The 20,790-nt window shown below is 34.2% G+C and overlaps 2 protein-coding genes across 3 annotated transcripts; one reads left to right on the forward strand and one right to left on the reverse strand.

Annotated features, from left to right (window-relative positions):
* Positions 1-631: 631 nt before the first annotated feature.
* Positions 632-4,406, reverse strand: LOC125055322 (probable pseudouridine-5'-phosphatase). Of its 2 annotated transcripts, none has more exons than XM_047657742.1 (6): positions 4,054-4,406; positions 3,577-3,659; positions 2,590-2,725; positions 2,330-2,460; positions 1,139-1,297; positions 632-796 (listed from the first exon to the last, which is right to left on the reverse strand). In XM_047657742.1, the coding sequence occupies exons 1-6, from the start codon at positions 4,070-4,072 to the stop codon at positions 635-637; spliced, it is 690 nt and encodes a 229-aa protein (XP_047513698.1). In that variant the 5' UTR covers positions 4,073-4,406; the 3' UTR covers positions 632-634. The 2 variants fall into 2 exon arrangements, with proteins under 2 accessions (XP_047513698.1, XP_047513699.1); XM_047657743.1 differs by lacking the exon at positions 4,054-4,406 and adding an exon at positions 3,783-4,040.
* Positions 4,407-5,073: 667 nt separating this feature from the next.
* LOC125055232 (cullin-2) lies at positions 5,074-18,555 on the forward strand. Its single transcript, XM_047657602.1, has 18 exons — positions 5,074-5,239; positions 5,926-6,007; positions 6,325-6,449; positions 6,578-6,673; positions 7,006-7,099; positions 7,576-7,650; positions 7,769-7,936; positions 8,630-8,777; positions 9,281-9,450; positions 10,290-10,430; positions 11,384-11,491; positions 12,095-12,204; positions 12,557-12,689; positions 13,400-13,564; positions 14,203-14,412; positions 15,092-15,335; positions 16,024-16,130; positions 16,602-18,555. The coding sequence occupies exons 2-18, from the start codon at positions 5,945-5,947 to the stop codon at positions 16,761-16,763; spliced, it is 2,319 nt and encodes a 772-aa protein (XP_047513558.1). The 5' UTR covers positions 5,074-5,239; positions 5,926-5,944; the 3' UTR covers positions 16,764-18,555.
* The last annotated feature ends 2,235 nt before the right edge of the window (positions 18,556-20,790 follow it).

A 20,790-nucleotide genomic window follows, 5' to 3' on the forward strand; every position in this document is an offset into this window, starting at 1 on the left:
ACCATGAAACAGTATATTTTACCAAAAAGAATTAAGCTATGTAGTGTGTAACGGTTGCAAATCAACTGTCCCTATTCTGGTTACCATCGTTATTTTTGTATCTGTTCACACATTCGCCCGCCGCCCGCTGTTCGCGTACGGCGCTTAGGTTGCGGGCGTAGCTGCCCTGCGATACTGTAACTCACTTTTCGAACTCACACAGCGGTTTTCGCATCGGCGGTCGCTCTCAAATCAGTCGTGAAGCAGTCATTTTATGATTTGGCATTCTGATAAACAATAAACTACAAGCTCCCACCTTTTCCGAATGCCAAATCATAAAATGACTGCTTCACGACTGATTTGAGAGCGACCGCCGATGCGAAAACCGCTGTGTGAGTTCGAAAAGTGAGTTACAGAATCGCAGGGCAAAAGCGGCGCACGAACAAAAATGCACGCACGCAGCTCGCAAACTGCTCGCGAGCTGCACATTCGCGGCATATTCGCCAGATGTTTACGCACCCTTAGACTTAGGCACATAGGGCTGATCTCTCGCCCTTCAAAAAAAAAACAAATGATCACGAAACAAATACAGAAATCTGAGGCTTGAAAGTTTGTAGCGCCCCTGGTTATTTTTACTACAAAAAAGAGAAAATTGTCATGTTTCTTTTATTTTTTCAACACGTTCCATTGGTCTGGGGCCATCTTGAAACGGTGGCAAGCCGAATAGTTCTGGTTTGAACTCCAAAAGCGTTTTGATCACTAGTGTTGCCTGACGAGTTTGATCGCGGTCGAGACGGGAATCCGGAATCATTACAACCTGGAATTTAGCTGGGGGTAAAAACTTATTTATGAGTGTTCTCTTAAATTGTACAGTAAACAGGGGATATAAATTAAAAAAACCCCTTTGAAAGGAAATCTATGGACGACACAACATGTGTTGCTTTCTTTCTGAAAACTGATTTGGCAATACAGTAAACCCGAAGACGATCACGCTTATTACGATTTCTCGCATAATAAATACGCCACTTTACGCCAGTCTCTGCAACTTGAGACATATTTTCATACATTTCTAAACGCTTAATACGATTCGAAGAAAAAAAGATGTGATACCTATATTATTTGTTTTATAGCATATAATATTAATAATTAAGAGTAAAACCTGCATTCCTGCTTCTTTGGCTGCTAGTACCCCAACAGCTGAGTCTTCAAACACAAGACACTCCCTCGGTTTCGGTTTATCCGGGAATCGTGAAGCGGCCACCAAATATATGTCCGGCTGTGGCTTACCCCGGTACACTTCTGGGTCTGTGACGCTCACCTGCGCATACACTAGTTGTAGTGTATTTGTTTTTATAGGATGGGGGGGTAAACGAGACTGAGGGACGCCCAAAAAGGGCAGTCTTCGCAGCCCATGGACACCCATTTTAGTGGGTGCGTTGTTGGCCTTTGGTGGAGGTGAATGCTCTCTTTTTCGAATCGACTCGAAATCGCTCCCAGGGAAGACCTCCACCGGGAGACGATTCTCAGTGGTGACGTCAACAGCAACAGAATGAGAAAAATAATCTACAATTGTTCAGAACCCGATTACGGAGCTACTCAAAAATTACTACTAGTGGTGGTTGTAGGTGAGTCTACGGGGACGGGAACCATTTTCATATTTTGAACCATTTCACACCCAAACTTTTTATTCAATGTTTCTTTAGTTTTCTTTTACTGCATCGGAAAACTCTGGTCATGATCATCATGGTCATTTAATTAATAACGTTGTATTTGTTTTGTAAACGACACCATTATTTTTCAACTCCTTAAACTAGACTAGAAAAAGTCTAACAATTAATTAACATTACTGAAATTACATCGCTCGTAAGCGATAAGGCCGCCAGTTGCTCTCCTTTTTATTTAATTATGTCAATTGTACTATATTAAAGTACCTATATGCAACGATAGTGTTAATAAATAAAAATAAAATAAATAAATAATTATTATTAACCGAGTTGTTCTTTCATCGGACGATATTCTTTGTTGGCTTTCTCGTATTTACAAAAATTCGATATAATATAATTTAATTCAATAGCTATTATTTTCATAATTATTATATTTAAGGTTTAAAAATTAATAAGTTAAAATTTCTTTATTCATATGTTTTTATACTTATTCATAATTTTAATAGCTTATGCATCTGAACCCTTCTATAATATTTTCATCGTATTTTATTCTTCTTGCTTGCTCTACGCCCTTGACTTGCGAACTGGTAGTACGTTCATACGTTCATCAGTATACTTATGTGATGTCTTATATGAATAAAGTTATTTTTACTTGAATACACAATATCATCAATATAAGAGCTCACCTTATGATGAAACAAGCCGAATAGTTTAGGTCGAGCTGTTGCTTGCAACCTTACAGCTTGCTCCGTAGCATTCGTAGCTAGCGCCATCAGAATCTTATGATCGTGTAGATGAGTTAGCAATCTTTCAGCGCCTTGAAATATATAAATTATATTCCGTAGCCCCAAAGCCTATGCCCTTCAATAGGTGCACTTAAGTATATTTTGCAGCGATACTACATATTACTGCAAACCCTAGATTAGAGTTTATATTATTAATGTACCTTTTAGTAACGGTGCACCTGGCAACACTTTTTGAGCCAACTCATTCATTTGACGTTCAAATTCATCTGGAGATACTGGCAACTTTAATTCCCTCACCACTGTGGTGCATATAGCTTTATCCGTCTCTCCATACAACTAAAATTAGATAGATAGTCAATTCCCCTCTTAACACAGACTTGGCGCAGATATCGTTGTGCTGCAGCCATTGACAAAATAATCAGATACTGAACACGGCATATGTAAACGTATGAATAGCTCATACATTAAAATAGGCGTATGTAACTTAGAAGGTCATCTAACGTCTTCATCAACATCGTTGCTATATCATAATGTAAACTTTGCATTAAACTAACTAACTTATCAGCGGCGCTACAACCTCTTTAGGTCTTGGCCTCAGATTTCTAAATCTGTTTCGTGATCATTTTAAAGCTATTAGGCAAGTAGGTGATCAGCTTCCAGTGCCTGACACACGCCGTTGAGTTTTTATGGGTCTAAGACGTGTCGGTTTCCTCACGATGTTTTCCTTCACCATTCGAGCGAATGTTAAATGCGCACATAGAAAGAAAGTCCATTGGTGCACAGCCGGGGATCGAACCTACGACCTCAGGTATGAGAATTGCACACTGAAGCTACTAGGCCAACACTGCTCCAGAATTTATATCTTCATCAAATCATAACTTGATGATCATAGACACATCTGGTAACCTTAGTTTACGCCTTAAAAAAATTGAAATCGGTTGAAAATACAACATAAGTTTACATATTTAACTGTAAAACAACATAACATGATGAATTAATTGAATTTGTACCTATTCCACTTTCACCGCGCGTTTGAGGGCGCATGCATTTGGATGGACTATTTACACATTTGACTAAATTGGTGTAAAAAGTGGTTTAATACATTCACATTTTCCAGAGATATTTACCAAAAGACAACTTTCTATAGAAGCTATATAAGCTTTTGTTAACTTAGATATAATATTTACCTTTATTTGTAAATCCTTTGGGTATTTTTTGTTATATTTATCGCATATCTGTTTGATCATTTTATGGTACATTATTTCCGAATCTGAAAAATAAATAAATTAAGTTTGTATTAAAACAGTAACTTAATCAATTCTAAGTACACATGCGCGGAACTTTCAGACATGTGTTAGTTATAGGAACCAATATTGCACGACGCCCTACTTACATTTATTTTGCTTAGAGCAGAGCTAATGAAGTCCAATATTTCTTAGATCCTTCTTAGGATGCTTCTACTATTACTTTTGATACAGAGCGTGCTTAGTGAAGGCGTCGTGTATTTAGACATGTTATATTATGCACATATAAGAAATTTATATATTAGTTTGGATTTTTTGCTGTCTTTGCACGTACGTTGCAACGTATAACTATCTATGGACTACGTTCAAGAACGCGTATGAGATACGCAGATGTGCAATACAAAATAATTCCTTACTTACTTAAAACAGTACCATCCATATCAAAAAGACAATGGGTTACTTTATGAAATTTGTGTTGAAATCGTACGCCTTCTAGAAAGGAGTACTCGTCGTGTATAGAAAAAATTTTGCATACTTTTTCAGTCGACTCAACGTAAGCATTTTTTTTAGTTTTCCTTCTAGTTAATGAGAAAATTGTAGATAAGGATTGTTACTTTAACATTTTTAGGTGAGATTTTTTATGGACGTCGTGAATAATTTCTGACATAGACTGTCTCAAGGAAATCAAAAAAATCTTTGACGCTTTTGAAATACGCTGTTTTAAAATTGGCGCGGCAAAGGTGTGTTATTATAACAAAGTCAATAAAGAGATTGCGAACCATAGACTATGGAATCTACTTAGGGTATGTTCCGATATACACTGCGACCACTGTACAGAGTACCGTCAATTTAGTATACTGTGAAACCGTTTCTCTATAGCCAGCTATACTGGTTACAATTTAAAACGGAACGCAGTCCAGTATACTAGTCAGCTTCGTTTTTCGACACAGTTTTCAAATGAGTGCATCAAAGTTTTTCAATTCAACAAGAAAAACTATTATTGGAGTATTATCGCATTAAAAAAATCTATATTAATATTAACTGTCAATTGAATTAATACTACAAAGAAAGTAAGTTAGAATTTTAAATGTTTGTTATTAAACTGTAAGTTATATCAGCCGTTAGGCATTCAAGTGGTTTTGATTGATCACGTGATCAAAGCACTGCGAGTACCTTACCTCGGAAACGCCAGTGCTCGCAGTAGAAGTATAGCGGGGATTTGTGACGTCATATATTTCCTAGGACGCTGCGGCTGTATACTGCAGTCCATAGCGGAACAAATTTTTGAACAGTGGGAGCACTATACAGTACTCGCAGTGTATATCGGAACATACCCTAAATTTGTGTGCTTAGATTTTCAATAAAAAACACTACGAAATGGCATTAAATTATAGGAATTCAAAGGAAAAAATGTAAATTGTCAGTTTGACATCTGGGAAGAGACACAGATTACAATTTGCAACTTCAAATTTTCTATTGCTCGAGTTGTTTGATGTTTCTCAGTCCGAAAATACAAGAAATTAGATTCCACACTTGTTTTTATATTATAATCGATTTTAAAAGGTGAAAATTGAGGAAAAGTGCCACTTGTATTAACAAATATTAAGTAAGTATTAAGGTCTCCCGTTTTATTATCGCATTTTGTGCTGAGTAATATGTACTTGTCAAGGTGCCAAAATTATTTTGTTCCTGACCAAATAAATCACATTTTAATTAAGGAATAATTAATATAATATTATAAGTGCATATGCGATTTACCAAAGTCATAATTGAAGTTGCCTTTAAGACTAAATAGGAATGTTTCTAAGTGTGTTTATTATGCGCGCTGATTTGTGTCGTTCTAAATTGTTTTTGTTACACAATTAGATGTATTACTTGTAAGATATCTATTTTTAAACAACAATGAAATAAAGCAGTACACTGTAGTATATAAATATAAAATATCTCTTTATCACTCACTCTCTAATGATTCTTATAAGAATAGTTTAGTGTTTATCTATATATTTCGGTAAAATGAATCTGTACATATATTAAAGAGGTTGTATATATTTTTTTTTTAGGTTTTTACCACAAATATGTATGCAGTAGTTTGCCTCAGCTATACATTAAGATCTTAACGTAACATACATTAAAGTCATTAACAAAATCTTGATAAATTAATTATATTTAACCTTGTGATACTAGATATATTTGAAATATTTAGATTACTTATAGTTGAAATCTATTAACTAAGTAGCTTAATGTTAATAGTTTACATTTCAAACTTATTTATTGAGAAAAATACTGCTCCAGGTACATGAAGGTGGCTTAAATGATGTCGCTGAAACCTCAGGAAGTTAATTTTGATGAGACCTGGTCTAAACTCAGAGAGACTGTAAGAAGTACTTATTTTATAAACTACAGTTAATTTTAAGATGAAGTATAAATGTTTTTTCTAACAATTTATCTTATACCTGGAAATAATATACTATAGAAAAGTAAACTTAAGGGAGAAAATCAATTACAACATAATTAGCAAGAGATTCCAAAATATTCCATTGTATGGAAATAATACTCCATAATCCAATTTTCAGTGAAATAACACCTGTCATGAACTTTAGTTTTCTTAAAAAAAAATTAAGTGTATGGAAAAAAAATCACAATAAGTTCAATTAAAGCCTTATGATTTTTAAAAGCTTAACGTTATCACAGGTGGAAGGCGTTGTTGGTCTACAAGCAATTGAAAGGGCAGTATGGAATTCACGTTTCTCTGATGTTTATGCTTTATGTGTTGCACACCCTGAACCCCACGCTGATAAACTGTATGATGAAACCAGGTGAGATATTTTCTTTACTACATTCTTTTTTATCTTATCTTTTTAGTTTTATTGATTTTATATAATTTTTTTTATTTCTAATTAATATGATAACAAAGATATGTATATAACAGTATGGTTTGTTTCAGAAAATTCTTGGAAGAGCATGTGTTAAGATTATTAGACAGAGTTAAAGCCACAGCATTTTTAGATAGTACTGATTACAATGACGGACTGCTTAATAGGTAAGTTAATTTCTTGTCTTTGTTACAATACTAAAAACATTTAATTCAAAATTGAAATAAAAATCTTTTCTGGCTGAAATATGTACAATATAATAGATTAAACATTAATTTTAAACATATTTACTTACTACTATTTTTAGTGAAAATAAATAAAGATTCCTTAACCACTTTCTGCTAAACATAATCTTGAGTTGGAGGGTAATCACATACTCAGTGTAACTTTATTCAATAACAGATTAGGAAGAGCATATACTTACCATATATTGTTCTTCTTTTATTTAAAAAAGAACAGGAAGCTTTTCTATGTTATTATAATCATATTTTTTTTTAAGATATGTCACGGCATGGAGAGAATACAGCCAAGGCGTGGCTTACCTTAACAGTTTATATTCGTATCTAAATTTACAGCATATTAAACGACAAAAGGTATGTTTATTACTAAATATTTAAAGAATATATTTTTAGTCTGCTATGTTAATGAGAAAAGTTATAAAAAAGCGAAAAGTGAATATGTTCTCATGTTATGCTTGTAGATTAAATGACAATTATGAATTAGCCTAGAATAGCGAGATATTTTTGACAAAATGGTGGAAGTTATAAAATAACCTTTTAGCTTTAAATTTAACTAGCAAATTTGTTATATTGCAACACAAGGCTTTATTAAATTCAGAAATATGACAGCCGATGTCTAAGACTAACTTTGTCATTGACATTTAATCATGTACGCTGAATCTAGCTTACTTGTTGTGTGGATAGTGTGTATTATAGTGGATCTGGTTTTATTAGTTATTGTATTTTAATATAGTAATCCGGCTGAAATAGACTAGATGCTACAGTTGTAGTCTAAATTATATAATGTTTTAATTAAGAATTCTATCTTCAAATATTTTTTTTTATTTTAGGTGTCCGATGCAGACATAATCTATGGGTCTTCAGCTGCTATAAGTTTTCTTGAACACGATGCAAGGCAATTGGAGGTATGTACATAATTCTTATGTGAGTTGTAACTAATGAAGTATTGGCTAATGTTGTAATAGGCTATTATAACTCTTTTAATTTCAACCTTTATAGATTTTTTTTAAATACTTTTTGCAGGTCGGTGAATTGGGCTTAGTAATATGGGAGAGGGTTTTAATAAAGCCCCTGTCAAATCCGTTGACGGCCCGAATAGTGAGAGCATTGAACGATGCGCGGGAATCAAACCCGGATCCCGCGGCAGCTGAAATACTAAAGACTGCAATTCACAGTATGGTGGAAGTCCAGGTAGGGTGTGTCATACATAACACTTTTAACGGATATAAACGCGAATATTATATCTTTCAATGTCATTGATGACAGGTGTCCCATAAGTCAACGTCTAACCGAAATTGGGTGACAGGGCAAGTAGTGATAGACACAGAAAATTAAGAAAAAGTTATGTCCCATTATAAGATAATGTCCATTCAAAAAACAAGTGAATGTTATGCATCCTGTAATGTGCTATTACTATGACTTATTTTTTTCACTTTCACATTACTGTTAGTAACCCTGAAAAAGTCAGAAATTCCTACTAAAATGGTCTACTAAATATCGTTAACTAAATCCTACATGGATTCAAAATTACTATACCGCCCACCTATCCGAATGTGTTGAAAAAAAATTACTATACAATGTTGGCAAGTGACATAAAAACAAGTGTAACAACAAAATTTTTTTTTTTTAAACATTCATAGTTGTCATGTATTTTAGAAAATATAGCTTGTATCATAGATATAGTTTACACATGATGTGGTGAATTTTAATAAATAAACACTTGGAAAAAAAAAATGTATTTATAAACTAATCTACTACGTAATAAATTGGTAGTATACCAACTTTTAAACTTTCATGATCAACAATTTATAATATTATTCTGAAGTCTAAAAAATAACTCCAAAATCATTTTCCTCGATATAAATGCCTAATAATTGTTTATAGTCATTCCGGCTCCGTACACCCCTGTCTCTCTACCAACAACTAGTGGTCGAACCATTTTTAACCTCCGCCGCCGCGCATCACTCACGGCGCGCCGCCGAATTACTTAACTCTGGAGATGTTTCCTATTTCATGAAGTATGTGCTGGATGGTAAGTATAATTTAAAATGCAATTAAGCGTTTATTTTAAATACCTACTGATAAGGGACCTTTTAAAATGTGAAAATTTACGTTAATTTTTAGGTAATAATAAACAGCTTATCTTATTGTGTTAAAATAAAATTGGCGTGTTCTACATTGTCTATTAGGGTTCAAGTATTACGTAACGCAATTTTTAAAGATTTTAGAAGCTCCCTCCCCCCCATGTAACGCACCATAACGTTTCAAAAGACTCCCCCCTCCCCTCAAATTGCGTTACGTAATACTTGAACGCTTCCTTACTTACGTGTACACATTATTTTTACAGACGCACTGTTATTCGTCCTCAAAAATTAAGATAATAATACAAAAATACCAGATTTTTTTAAACTTATTTTCTTAATAAATATTGAAGATAAAAATCGGGAGTATTGCTGACGCGTGCTTTTCCGTTACTCCACTGTGAAGACCAGGTCAAACGCGAGCAGGCATACATTAACTCTATAATTTATACAGGTCTTGCAAGAGAAATAGTCCTCGGCAACAAATTCCTTCACTCATCATCGTCCGAGGCGGTCCGTGCTTGCTATGAGCAGGCCTGCGTGGCCTCGCATTTGCCGGCTTTGCATGCAGAGGTCGAACGACTTTTGAAAGAAGCTTGTCAAGATTCGCCTAAAGCTGCTGAGGTATTATTTTCATTGTAGTGATTTTATGTAACAAAATTTACTTTTTTTAAATTTGGTAAACAATTGTCTTCGTATTTTGTAAATTTAGCAGCCTTGAGTACAAAAAAATCCTTTGTTTGTTAAAAAAATTTAAACTGTTTTCGAATTAATATAAATAAAATTCATCAAAATCGATCCAGCCGTTTAGGAGTTTAATTACAAATTCACGCCCAGATACATTTTGTTTTTATATATTTAAAGATATATGTTATATAATATAATCGTAGCCTTAGATCTTTTCAACATTCTATTAGACAAATTTCAAAATTATTTCTCTAATAGGTTTTGACATGGGCTATATTTATTTTTAAAATATTTTGTTGTTGGAGGGATGTTCCAAGGTTAATGAAACTTTGTTTAAAGCTGTTCTAAACTTTGTTCAAACATGAGCTTCTAACTGACAGAATTGGGGGTTGCGACGCTGGATTTACAAAAAATTAACTTGAATTATTTACTTAAATCAGATCAATCGTAAAAAAGTGACACTTATGTTACCTGAATATAAGCGTTTTGGACATTATCGAAAACGAGATTGTTCTATTACAATTTATGAGTGTGGGAAAAACTAAAGGGCTCATTTTGGCTTCAAGTGTACGATGATTGATAACATTTGGTTTGCGCTTCTAATTATTAACTAAAATATATATATGTAAGTCAACTATTGTTAGGTTACATAACTCGGGCTACTTGTAATTAATATTTATTTAAATTAACGTTTACAAAGCACTTGAATCGTAAATTTTCAACAGATTCGAAAACATCGCTTACCTCAAATTTATTCATTACTAAAATATTTTCAGCGGCGCGAAGATCTAAAACGTATGTTCATGCTACTCAAACCGTTGGGTCAGAACGCCATGCGTCCATTGATCGAGGCTGCGCATGTGCAGGCCGCTAAGGAAGGACACGCTATGTTGGCAGCTGAACATAGCAAGGATGAAGTAAGTATTGTAGAACTCGTAACAATCAATTTATGTCAGAATATTTTAAATATTATTTGATGACAACCAGTCATAACAAATGCCTTGATATTTTTACTGATAAGATATTATAATAATTATATTCAAAGTAGTGTTGGTCTAGTGGCTTCAGCGTGTGACGTGTGACTCTCATCCTTGAGGTCGTAGGTTCCAGCCCCGGCTGTGCACCAATGGACTTTCTATGTGCGCATTTAAAATTCGCTCGAACGGTGAAGGAAAACATTGTGAGGTTTTCCGGCTTGCCTTAATCCCAAAATAATTACGTGTGTCAGGCATAGGAGGCTGAAACACATTCAGAAATCTAAACCAGATCTAAAAAAAAGTTTGTAGCGCCACTGATTTTGTATTACTTATATTCAAACACGTACAGGATGGTGTCAATAAAATCTCTAATTTCTGGTATATTTTCATCACAGCGTAAACATAATTTGACTGAGAGAAAAGTTGTAAGCTAAAAGAGTGGACTAAAATTTATTTAATTACTAACAGACTCGGCCAAGCGTTGCTGTGGCTAAGGTTTTATATGGTTCTATATTACATAGTGGTAACTTATTCAAGGGAAACGGTAGGAGAACACCAGTCATGGGGACCACCATCCTTTTATTGTGGTTATGCTATTAAATTGTAGCTTATGTGAAACGTTGGTACTTTCAACACAGCGCCATCTGTTAGAATTGTGACTATCAAATAATAAACAAATATTTTGCAATAAAATAATATTTTGGGTATATATTGAGATGTAAACTATCCTATCTTTTAAGTTGGATCAAACTACACACGGTGTGTAAATTTGATTGAAATCGGTTCGGTAGTTTAGGAGTCCATAGCGGACAAACAACGTGACACGTAATTTATATATATTAAGATGAATTCAAATATAAGTTCTAAATAAAATCTAAATTCCTTTTTTCCAGGCGCACTCACATTTCGTACATTCGATGTTGTCTCTGCACAGTAAATATAAGAAACTATTTACCGAAGTCTTCGGAGGGGCTCAACCGTTTATAGGAGCTCTGGATAAGGTACTACAAGTTGTTATAGCTGTCATGGCTTCATAGATCTGTTTTTTTTTTCTTCTGCAAATCATACATCTATATGAATAAAAATGAATTGCAAAATATGTTATAAAACTTAAAACTCGGTTGGACAATTCAAGTATTTTTTAAATTCTTTCTTTGAACTATGAGGAAGGTTTATATGGGGAGAAAAATTGCATGGAAAAACCTATAAAACTCGTTTCAAAATCATTGAATTAAAATGTAATTTAATCCGGCTCGAAGGACCAAAATGTACAGTACCGGGGTCATCAAGGTGCTTTAAATAGTTTTACTCTATATTAACCACTCGCGTACCACAATAGAATATAAGCAAAATTATGAAATGTTAATTGCTATGTAACGAATGAAAGCAATGTACCAGTCGAAGAGAGCGCTTAACTCCGACGATTTAACGATTTAGAAAATCGCCACGCTTATAAAACTAAGAAATCCTGAGTGCGCAAAATGTACAGGCTCGTACAACAATGTTAATAAATGTTTGTATTATATGAAAAATATGCATTCTTACATGCAACTACTAAATTTAATTTGAAAAATTTAAATTTAGTCAAAAATGAATATTTTCAGGCGTGTAGTGAAGTTGTGAATTCGCGTGCCGAAGGTGAATCTACTGCTCGTGCTCCCGAATTGTTATCCCGTTACTGCGATACACTATTGAGGAGAAAGGGATCCGAGAGGTAAGGTTTTATTGGATTGAATTTGAAGAATTTTGCTTTGTTTCTTGAATTGTCTTCTGTTTATTTATTTTCCATTTTTGCTGGGCATATGTCATACTAAGTGACGCTATAAGTTGATGCCACGTTATTTATTGGTAGTAAATGTAATTAAAAAATAAATGTACATTTTTAAATTAACTCCATTGATCTCTTTGTGATTTCTTTCGTATTATAGATTTAAAAAAAGAAATGCTTTTCTATACGCATCTAATTAAAGTCGTCGGTTCAATGTGTGCCTCAAAAATAACGACAGGAAGAGTTATTTCTTTTTTAACTGTTTCATTCCATTAACTAGAAAAAATCTTATTCTCAGAGATGCAGATGACAAGTTAACAGCTGCCATAGTGGTGTTTAAATACATCGACGATAAGGACGTATTTCAGAAACATTATGCGCGTGCGCTCGCACGTCGACTCATACACCAACTGTCTGCTTCTATGGAGCAGGTAGGATTCAATTTTTATTGATTTGACTGTTAATATAGTAAGATAATTATTGTAATCTATCTCGCGATAAGTAAATCGCGATTGTAAATTGTCAAAGTATTGTGATGCCTTATTTTTTGATAGATTTATCGAAGGAAAACGAAAGTCGTTCAGTGAAATATATATAATCAAAATATTTTTTTAACATATATAATATTGTAGCAATACATACAATCTGGGCTTACAAATCACTGCTATGACGTCATACCCTGAAACGCGTTAACGAAGTTATTTCAAACGCTCACGATATATACAACGGCCAGTCCGTGTTAAAATGGTACTCAACGACGGCCCAAGCCGAGGTCCGAGTCTCGCAGGAGACGCCCTTGCGCTAGTCGCGGGAAATACAGCCCGAGCTGAGCTGGAAAGGCCCTTAAGGCCTAACAGGGGATTCCATTTCAAAAAAAAAATATTTTAGATTGGTTGAGGATTAAGGTCCCTTTATGTTGGAAGAATAGTACACCTTCCACAATATAAATTTATTTTAGTTTCTATACAATAATATAAATGAATGGTTTTAATTTGTTCATTTAATAAATAATGTTAAACGTCTTGACGAATTAATACAAACTATACTTGCCCAATGTGATATTTGAACTTTATGCTGATTTATTTTAACTTTTAAATATAATTGTTTAATTTTTGATTTTATATCCAATTTAACCTTCCAGGAGGAGGCGATGATTAACAGGCTCAAAGCGGCTTGTGGATATGAATTTACAAATAAATTACACAGAATGTTCACCGATGTCGCTGTGTCTACAGACCTTAATACTAAGTTCCAACAATATTTGAGGGAAAATAACTTAGCTACGAACACTGGTTTCTTCATACAGGTAATTAATATTTAAATATTTTGTATGCTGTTCTGACTTGCCACTTTATTACTAATTAAATAAGAAACATTTTTTAAAGCAGAATAAATTATTTTTTATTATCTCAAGTCAGGCTTGAGTTGAGATAATAAAAAATATCTCTGCGTCCATAAATTACGTGAGGTGTTTTTTTTAATTTTCGGTATCTCCCTCCCCCCTGGTGAGATGTCGTGAGATTTTATTCAACCCCCTACCCCATCCCCCAATCTCACGTGAGATTTTTCAAAATGTGGGTTTCTTACGTAAACGCGTAAGAAGCTATCTCTTTGAGCTCGGAGAACTCAAAATAACACGGAATTTGTACTTTTGAGCTCAAAGAGCTCAAAAATAAAATAAGAAGTGAAATATTGAGCGTTTAGGTAAGGAGTTAGCGGGAAGTTGCAGAGATGGCCTTTAGGGTCAACCATTTTCCGATTTTTTTTAGGATTCTTGATCAATTTACTTGAAATTACTCTATAGGCCACGTCGAAGATCCTTCGGGCCGGAATAAAAGGGTCAACGAATCCCGCCAAAAGCACCAATGGAATAAAAATATAATTTGTCATTAAAAGCGTTTTAACTACATGCTAAATCTCCTAGTAAACAATTTAAAATTTTAGGTCCTTCAAGCCGGAGCGTGGCCTCTAGGTGGAGCAATGGCTCCCTTAGCCCCTCCAGCACAATTGGAAAGACCGGCCCGTCTATTCGAGACGTTCTACCGGGCGTCGTTCTCCGGTAGACGGCTGGCCTGGCTTCACCATTTATGTACGGGAGAATTGAGGACGAGATATACGCAACGGTTATACCATATAAATGCTACTACACCTCAGGTTAGTTTTTTTTTAATACAGCACTGGACAGATGTTCAGCCACAATCCCACCTGATGTTAACCTCGTATTGGAGATGCCTATTTAGCCTTTATTTATTTGATTTAAAGTATACCATATCATATGTAACATTTTCTACAGTATAAGTTACAATCTATCTGTTCTAAAATACAAGTTACGAATAAAAAATCAAGTTAGTCTTGGATTATATAATAATACATTTGTCTCCAAAAAATTAGGGCTGCGGAGAATATAGCCAAGTCCATTTGCTACAAGCAAGTGTGATATGAAGTGAATTTATTTTTACTTTTTTATCTGTGTCATCTTTATTAATAAAGTTTATTTAAATATCACAAAAAAAAATATTTCTTCATGATTAAAGGAATTGACATTTTCTATTTTAAAATGTTGACTATGCTAACATCAAAGTGTCGGTTTTTTGTGACGGTGTGCGCGCGCATCCTAAAAATTTACTCTCATCATTTTCAAAGATATCTTTAAACAGCTTACCTAATCGATGATATACATTAATTAAATAGATAAGATTATACAATAATAATATAAGAGAACTATATATTTTACCTTATTACTTCACTGCATGCAAAACAAAAAGAGATTGAAAGAAAAGAGAAGAGCGTTGCAACCCGCGTTATCCTAAAGTCGTACTTTCATTATTCCCAGTGCGCCCTCCTCCTAATGTTCGAAACCACCGACTCCATTCGGGCCAGGGAAGCACGCGAAGCTCTCCAACTCCCAGAAGAAGCTTGGGCCCGACACGTGCGCCCGCTGGTCGAAGCCGGTCTGCTCATCTCAAACGGAGATGTGGAAGGAGCCGATGAAGAGGCGGAACTTCTTCTTAATCTCACCTTCACCTGCAAGCGGACGAAGATACGGCTGACTTGTGCTGCTGCACCGGCGAATCAAGGTAAGATTTTGAGGTTATTTTTACTTGGAAAATAATTCATGGTAGTAAATTATTTTAAATGTTGGTATAGGTCGGTTATCGAAAGCTTAACTATTAAAACTCATTCTAATGCAATTTCACTATACAGTATGTTTAAAAATATGACTTTTTTGCCAAGCTATATTTACTATTTAGTCTAGTCTGGTTTGAGTAAGGTTGGGTGGGTTGTAAATAAATAAAAATGTGTCAAATAAAAAAAAAGTAAACAATCATAGACACAATAATAGTGAGAATAAAGATCAACCTGTATTTATATACAGTACCAAAAGCAAAACAATAACTGTCTCTTTTATACTCATAAACTTGACCGAGCGCGAGAGAGACGGACAGTCTTTTCATGATGCATATTCAGTGTGATGTCACGCCTCGCGCTTATTTACGGACACTACACAAGCACAAAGTGTAAATGTGCTGAAGCCGCCAGCTTTAGATAGCATATCAATAGTTTTAGTCTAACGCTGAAGACAGGATCTATACGAGAGACACATGATTAATTTTAAAAATATTTATTTTCATTATAAAATGTCCTGAGTTCATCCAAATATGTACCTTTAATTAACTTGAAAATTGTGTTTTGTTGTAAGCGGAGGGTAACTTGGTAACTTGTTGATTTTTGTATATTTGAAAGAGTTTTTGGTTACTGTCGTAGGTGGTACTGGTCCTGGCGCAGGATCATCCAGTGAATCGACTCACTGCGATGATGATAGAAAAATGTACCTACAAGCCGCTGTTGTACGCATTATGAAGCAAAGAAAGGTAATTTAAATCATTTCTTTTGGTTATAGATTTGAAAATCTTAATATTAAATTATGTTGAAATTCCACCCGTATCACCTCGACGTGCGCCGTTCCACAACTGAGCGTTTTCTAAGGCATTTTTTGCCGCGCACCACCACTTTGTGGAACCAGCTGCCCACTGTATTTCCGAAGCAATTCGACTTAGGGTCCTTCAAGAGAAGAGCGTACCAATTCTTAAAAGGCCGGCAACGCACTCGGGTGCCCTCTGATGATTATATTTTATATAATTTTTTACTGTCTGTCATTTTGTTTACATCGGAATTAATAGCGATTTAGGGTTATAAAATTTACTATATTAGTTATAATATGCTTATAAAAATAAAAAAATTATAATATGCTTATTTAGATTAATGTAATTTTTGTCACTTAAAACCATTATAAAAAATTATCAATGCACTTGTCATCTGTAATAAATAAGATATATTTTCAGGTCCTACGTCACACGGAGCTGATCCAAGAAGTGGTTTCTCAAGCTAGAGGCTCGTTCGCACCATCTGTCGCCATGATCAAGAAGTGTATAGAGGCACTGATCGATAAACAGTATTTGGAAAGGTCGCCAGGAAACCTCGACACTTATTCGTATCTCGCGTAGGGTAGTTGCAAATTAATTGAGAGGGTACTTTAAATATACGGGTACACGGTTGACAAAAATATTTATAAGAAATCAGATAATTTTATGGATATACTCAAAGTTTTTGGCGATTTTTTTAACAATGAGTTTTGTGTTTAAAACCAAGGTTATTTAACGTACAACTATTTATTTAAGTTCGAAATTGCCAATATCAATATTTACGTGATTGGATCTTCGTTATTCATAATAGTTCTTTGCATGTTTCTTTTTGTTTTATTTATCTCGTAAAGCTTTACAAAATAACTTGCTTATCTAAACACCTGTCAAATTTATTATTTATTCACAAAAATACATACTAAGTCAATACCATAATGTCAAAATATAATATTAAATACATAAGGTACACAATATCGCTACTGTGAACTCACTCGAACATATAAAGATGTCGATTGTGTCGGAGAAAGCATTCAATGGGTGCAACGTCTTGATTAATGGGGCTCTGTGCAACAGACTGGTTCTGGCCTTTGGTATCGCAAACAACCTTGGCCTTCGCACAAAGAAACCGAGGTCTTGAAGAACACTTAGGTTGCTCACCACCCTCCAAATTGTACTTTCGCTATGAAGCGGGACATTTATGGCAGTACTTAAAATTATTGACTTGAAATTTGTTTCTGAATATGAGCTTATTGTGACGAGAAATATACATGTTTTTCTAACGAATTTTTGATGTCATACAGCCCGCGTGAAGTCACATCGTCATGTCTTGTTGGATGTATATAAGTATGTATTTCGCTATTGTTACGTTAAGTTTATAAAAATTGACAAAAAAATTGAAGACGTTTTTGTTCTGGGAAAATTGTATCCTTATTGCTATCTAACGCTGTATGTTATTATATTATGATTAAACGTTCTAGAATAATCTAGCGCTTAATACGCTAATTCGTGTTAGATTTTAAAATGACGTCTTGACGACTTTAAAAATAAGACATATAATATTGAAAATAATATAACAATATAAACGTGACTTAATTAATCCCACAAACAAGTTGTAGTCGCGTAAATATTGAATTTTTAATGTTTAATAATGTGACTGTGCAAATACAATTTTATGTCGAGATGGAAATGCAATTATAAAATGCATTATTCTATGAATTTTTATTTGGCTAATTTTGTCCCCTAGACAGTTGACGTATCAACCTGTCATAATTAGTGACGTTGTTGACTTTACAAACTTTTTAAATGAGAGACTGTTAGGTGTCAAATATATGGCGTTCTAGTGGCGGCTCCTACGCTATGTACCTCATTTAATATTTTTTTGGAAAGGTCCCTTAAACTATGTTTTATGTTAGTTTTAAAAAGTTTTCATGAACTGAATACTGAACTTTTAAATATTAGGTTTCTTTTTGTCACGTCAACTCATACTCGGCAGTAGTAATGAATGAACGTGTTAACAGATGAATAATAACTTCCATCAAATATATATATAAAAGCAGAAACAAGTTTTCACGATAGTTAGAACCATAGAGCCTAACTCTTTAAAGTATATTTTTTATTAATTATTCTATGCAAAACAAAACACAAGGATTATGTTTCCATTGAAGTAAAATTGTGGATGTACGTATGCGCCTTATTAAGTATATAAATTTATAATTTTGGCATGTGTGAGTTAGGTATTAATTTTGTATCTACTCTGTGGTCGATTCTCCTTGTATGTCATATTCTGACAAAAGTAATACCGTGTATTTCGCCTAATATAATAATTGAAATCTTAATATATGACTTTAGTTAAAATAAATATTGTACGGATGCCGTTTTATTGTTGTTTTACTTAAAACGTTTAGTATTAGAATAGACAAAGACAGCATCGGTTTTATGGAACTCCCAATGGCAATTGCGGTCCGCCTTTAATGTTTTATTATATTGCGCTATACAGAGGAGACTACAGCTATTGAAAGAAATATTTCAAAATTGCATACAAAAACATCGGATCGCTATTAGAAATGGTAACTTCCAATGGCGAATATGAATATCGCCAGGTTGTTAACTTCTCATTATAAATACAATCACGTTAATTATCTTGATAAAATAAATAAATTATCTTGATTAGACGAACACCAAACGTACATAAGATCAAATTTTTACAATCACATCGAGTTCTGCCAATTAGACAAATTAACCACAACGTTATTTTTAAAGAAACATAAATGCTTTCTATTTTTCATTGATTTAAAGTAATTTAAGTATAATTGGCTTTGATCATTCATTTACTTAGCATGTTTGTTAGAAAGATTGGATCTCAGGCCCGCAGTTCATCATATTCAATGTGATCAATAAATGTCGTAAAAGTCGTTATTGTTTCGCATTGGCTGTTCTTAATTGATACATGTAAAAAAAGTCTCAAGAACACATTTCTGTTTGAGGTTAAAAAATGTTTTGAATATCGCTTTAATTAAAATAGTTTTCATATAAAATATGAAGTAATACCTGCTAGATAATAGATATAAGGTTAATCGTGGTTGTAAAAGTAACCTATATTATGAAACCTTAGAAGTACGTAATAAATAGAAAATAGTAAAATTATGTAAAAACTTACGTTAACTTGATAAGAAATAGAATATAGAGCATCGGTTAACCGATAATCGTGAGTGACATGATTGTATTTGGAGCAATTTGTTTTATTACGCTGCAGGTGAGTAATTATATTTTAATAATATTTTCATATTGGCTGAACCCCGTAACTCCCAATTCAGACGCAATTAATTAATGATTGTTTTGTTTATAAGTAAATGATTTATTTGCCACGTAATAATGAATGCCTACTTGTGTCCATTCAAATGCTATGGTAACCAAAATGTACTATCATAATATGTATACCACATACTATCGCATAAAAACCAATGCCAATATATGTTGTTCTACCAAGTATTTTTATCCAACATTAAGTATATGTTTTGTTTTTCAGCAAGCATTCTCGCAATGTCTACAGCCAGCTTCGACATTCAACCTATCGCCGTCATTGGGCCTATTTCTCCCTTCATGTCCTAGTATGGATTCACCGGACCTACCTTCGTTGCTGTCTTCTACGATTTCTGCATCATTGTCATCTGCCTTACCTTCCCTACTTGATGCTACATTACCTACCGTCTTTACATCTGCATTAGAGGCCACGGGTCCGTTTTTGGCTTATAATTCACGCCATCTGCCAACCACCCTTCCTGTAGATTGTATTCAGACTTGTAAGTCCCCTACTACAACGTGTTTATCGTTCAATCCCCCTGCTTCTTATGTCATCATGTAATTAATTACCCTTATGTTTCTTATAATGTCCCTTGTGTAACGAGTAATTCTCCTTGTGAAGCCGTCGCTGCACCTACTTCATATGTATTCCACAGTCCTCCGTCTAATTGTGTTAACCCCGCAACATACAGCGTTAATTATGGATGTTAATTTTGCAGAGGCGATCAGAACTTGGAGACACTGATCGTGATTGGTAACACAGAAGGCATATTTGTGGCTGTTTACCAACCAGATTGGGGAGCGTTCAAGTATTACGTAACGAATTTTGGGGGGAACCTTTTATAAAACGTTACGATGCGGGGCGGGGATTAAATTACGCGTTATTGTTAATATTATTTTCGACTTTCCAGTACTTTACACCACATAATGGTAACTTTAAGGTATAAAGAGTCAGTAGGTAGTCAAGAAACGTTTGTACTACTAGTGAACTATACTTGGGTACAGAAAAACGTTACGGCGCGTTACATGGGGGGGGGGGGCAATAATCTCCAAAAATTGGACCCATCAAGTGAAAGACTCATCGTCCTAAAAACTATACAATGTTATAAGAGAGGTGCTGGACAGAAACCGGTGGAAACAGATTGGCCGCCCCCAGATATTTCTTTGCTGGCCACGACGCCAAGACATGAGCTACCGACTGAAGAGTGAGAGAGAGAGATATCATGACGTCGTTTTATAAAAGAATGTTATACCTTGGGTATATGATTTTATCTTAAATTACTTAATTTGGGATATAAATAAAACTAAAATA

This window comes from Pieris napi, chromosome 13 (genome assembly GCF_905475465.1).
Source record: "Pieris napi chromosome 13, ilPieNapi1.2, whole genome shotgun sequence".
NCBI classification, from domain to species: Eukaryota; Metazoa; Arthropoda; class Insecta; order Lepidoptera; family Pieridae; genus Pieris; species Pieris napi.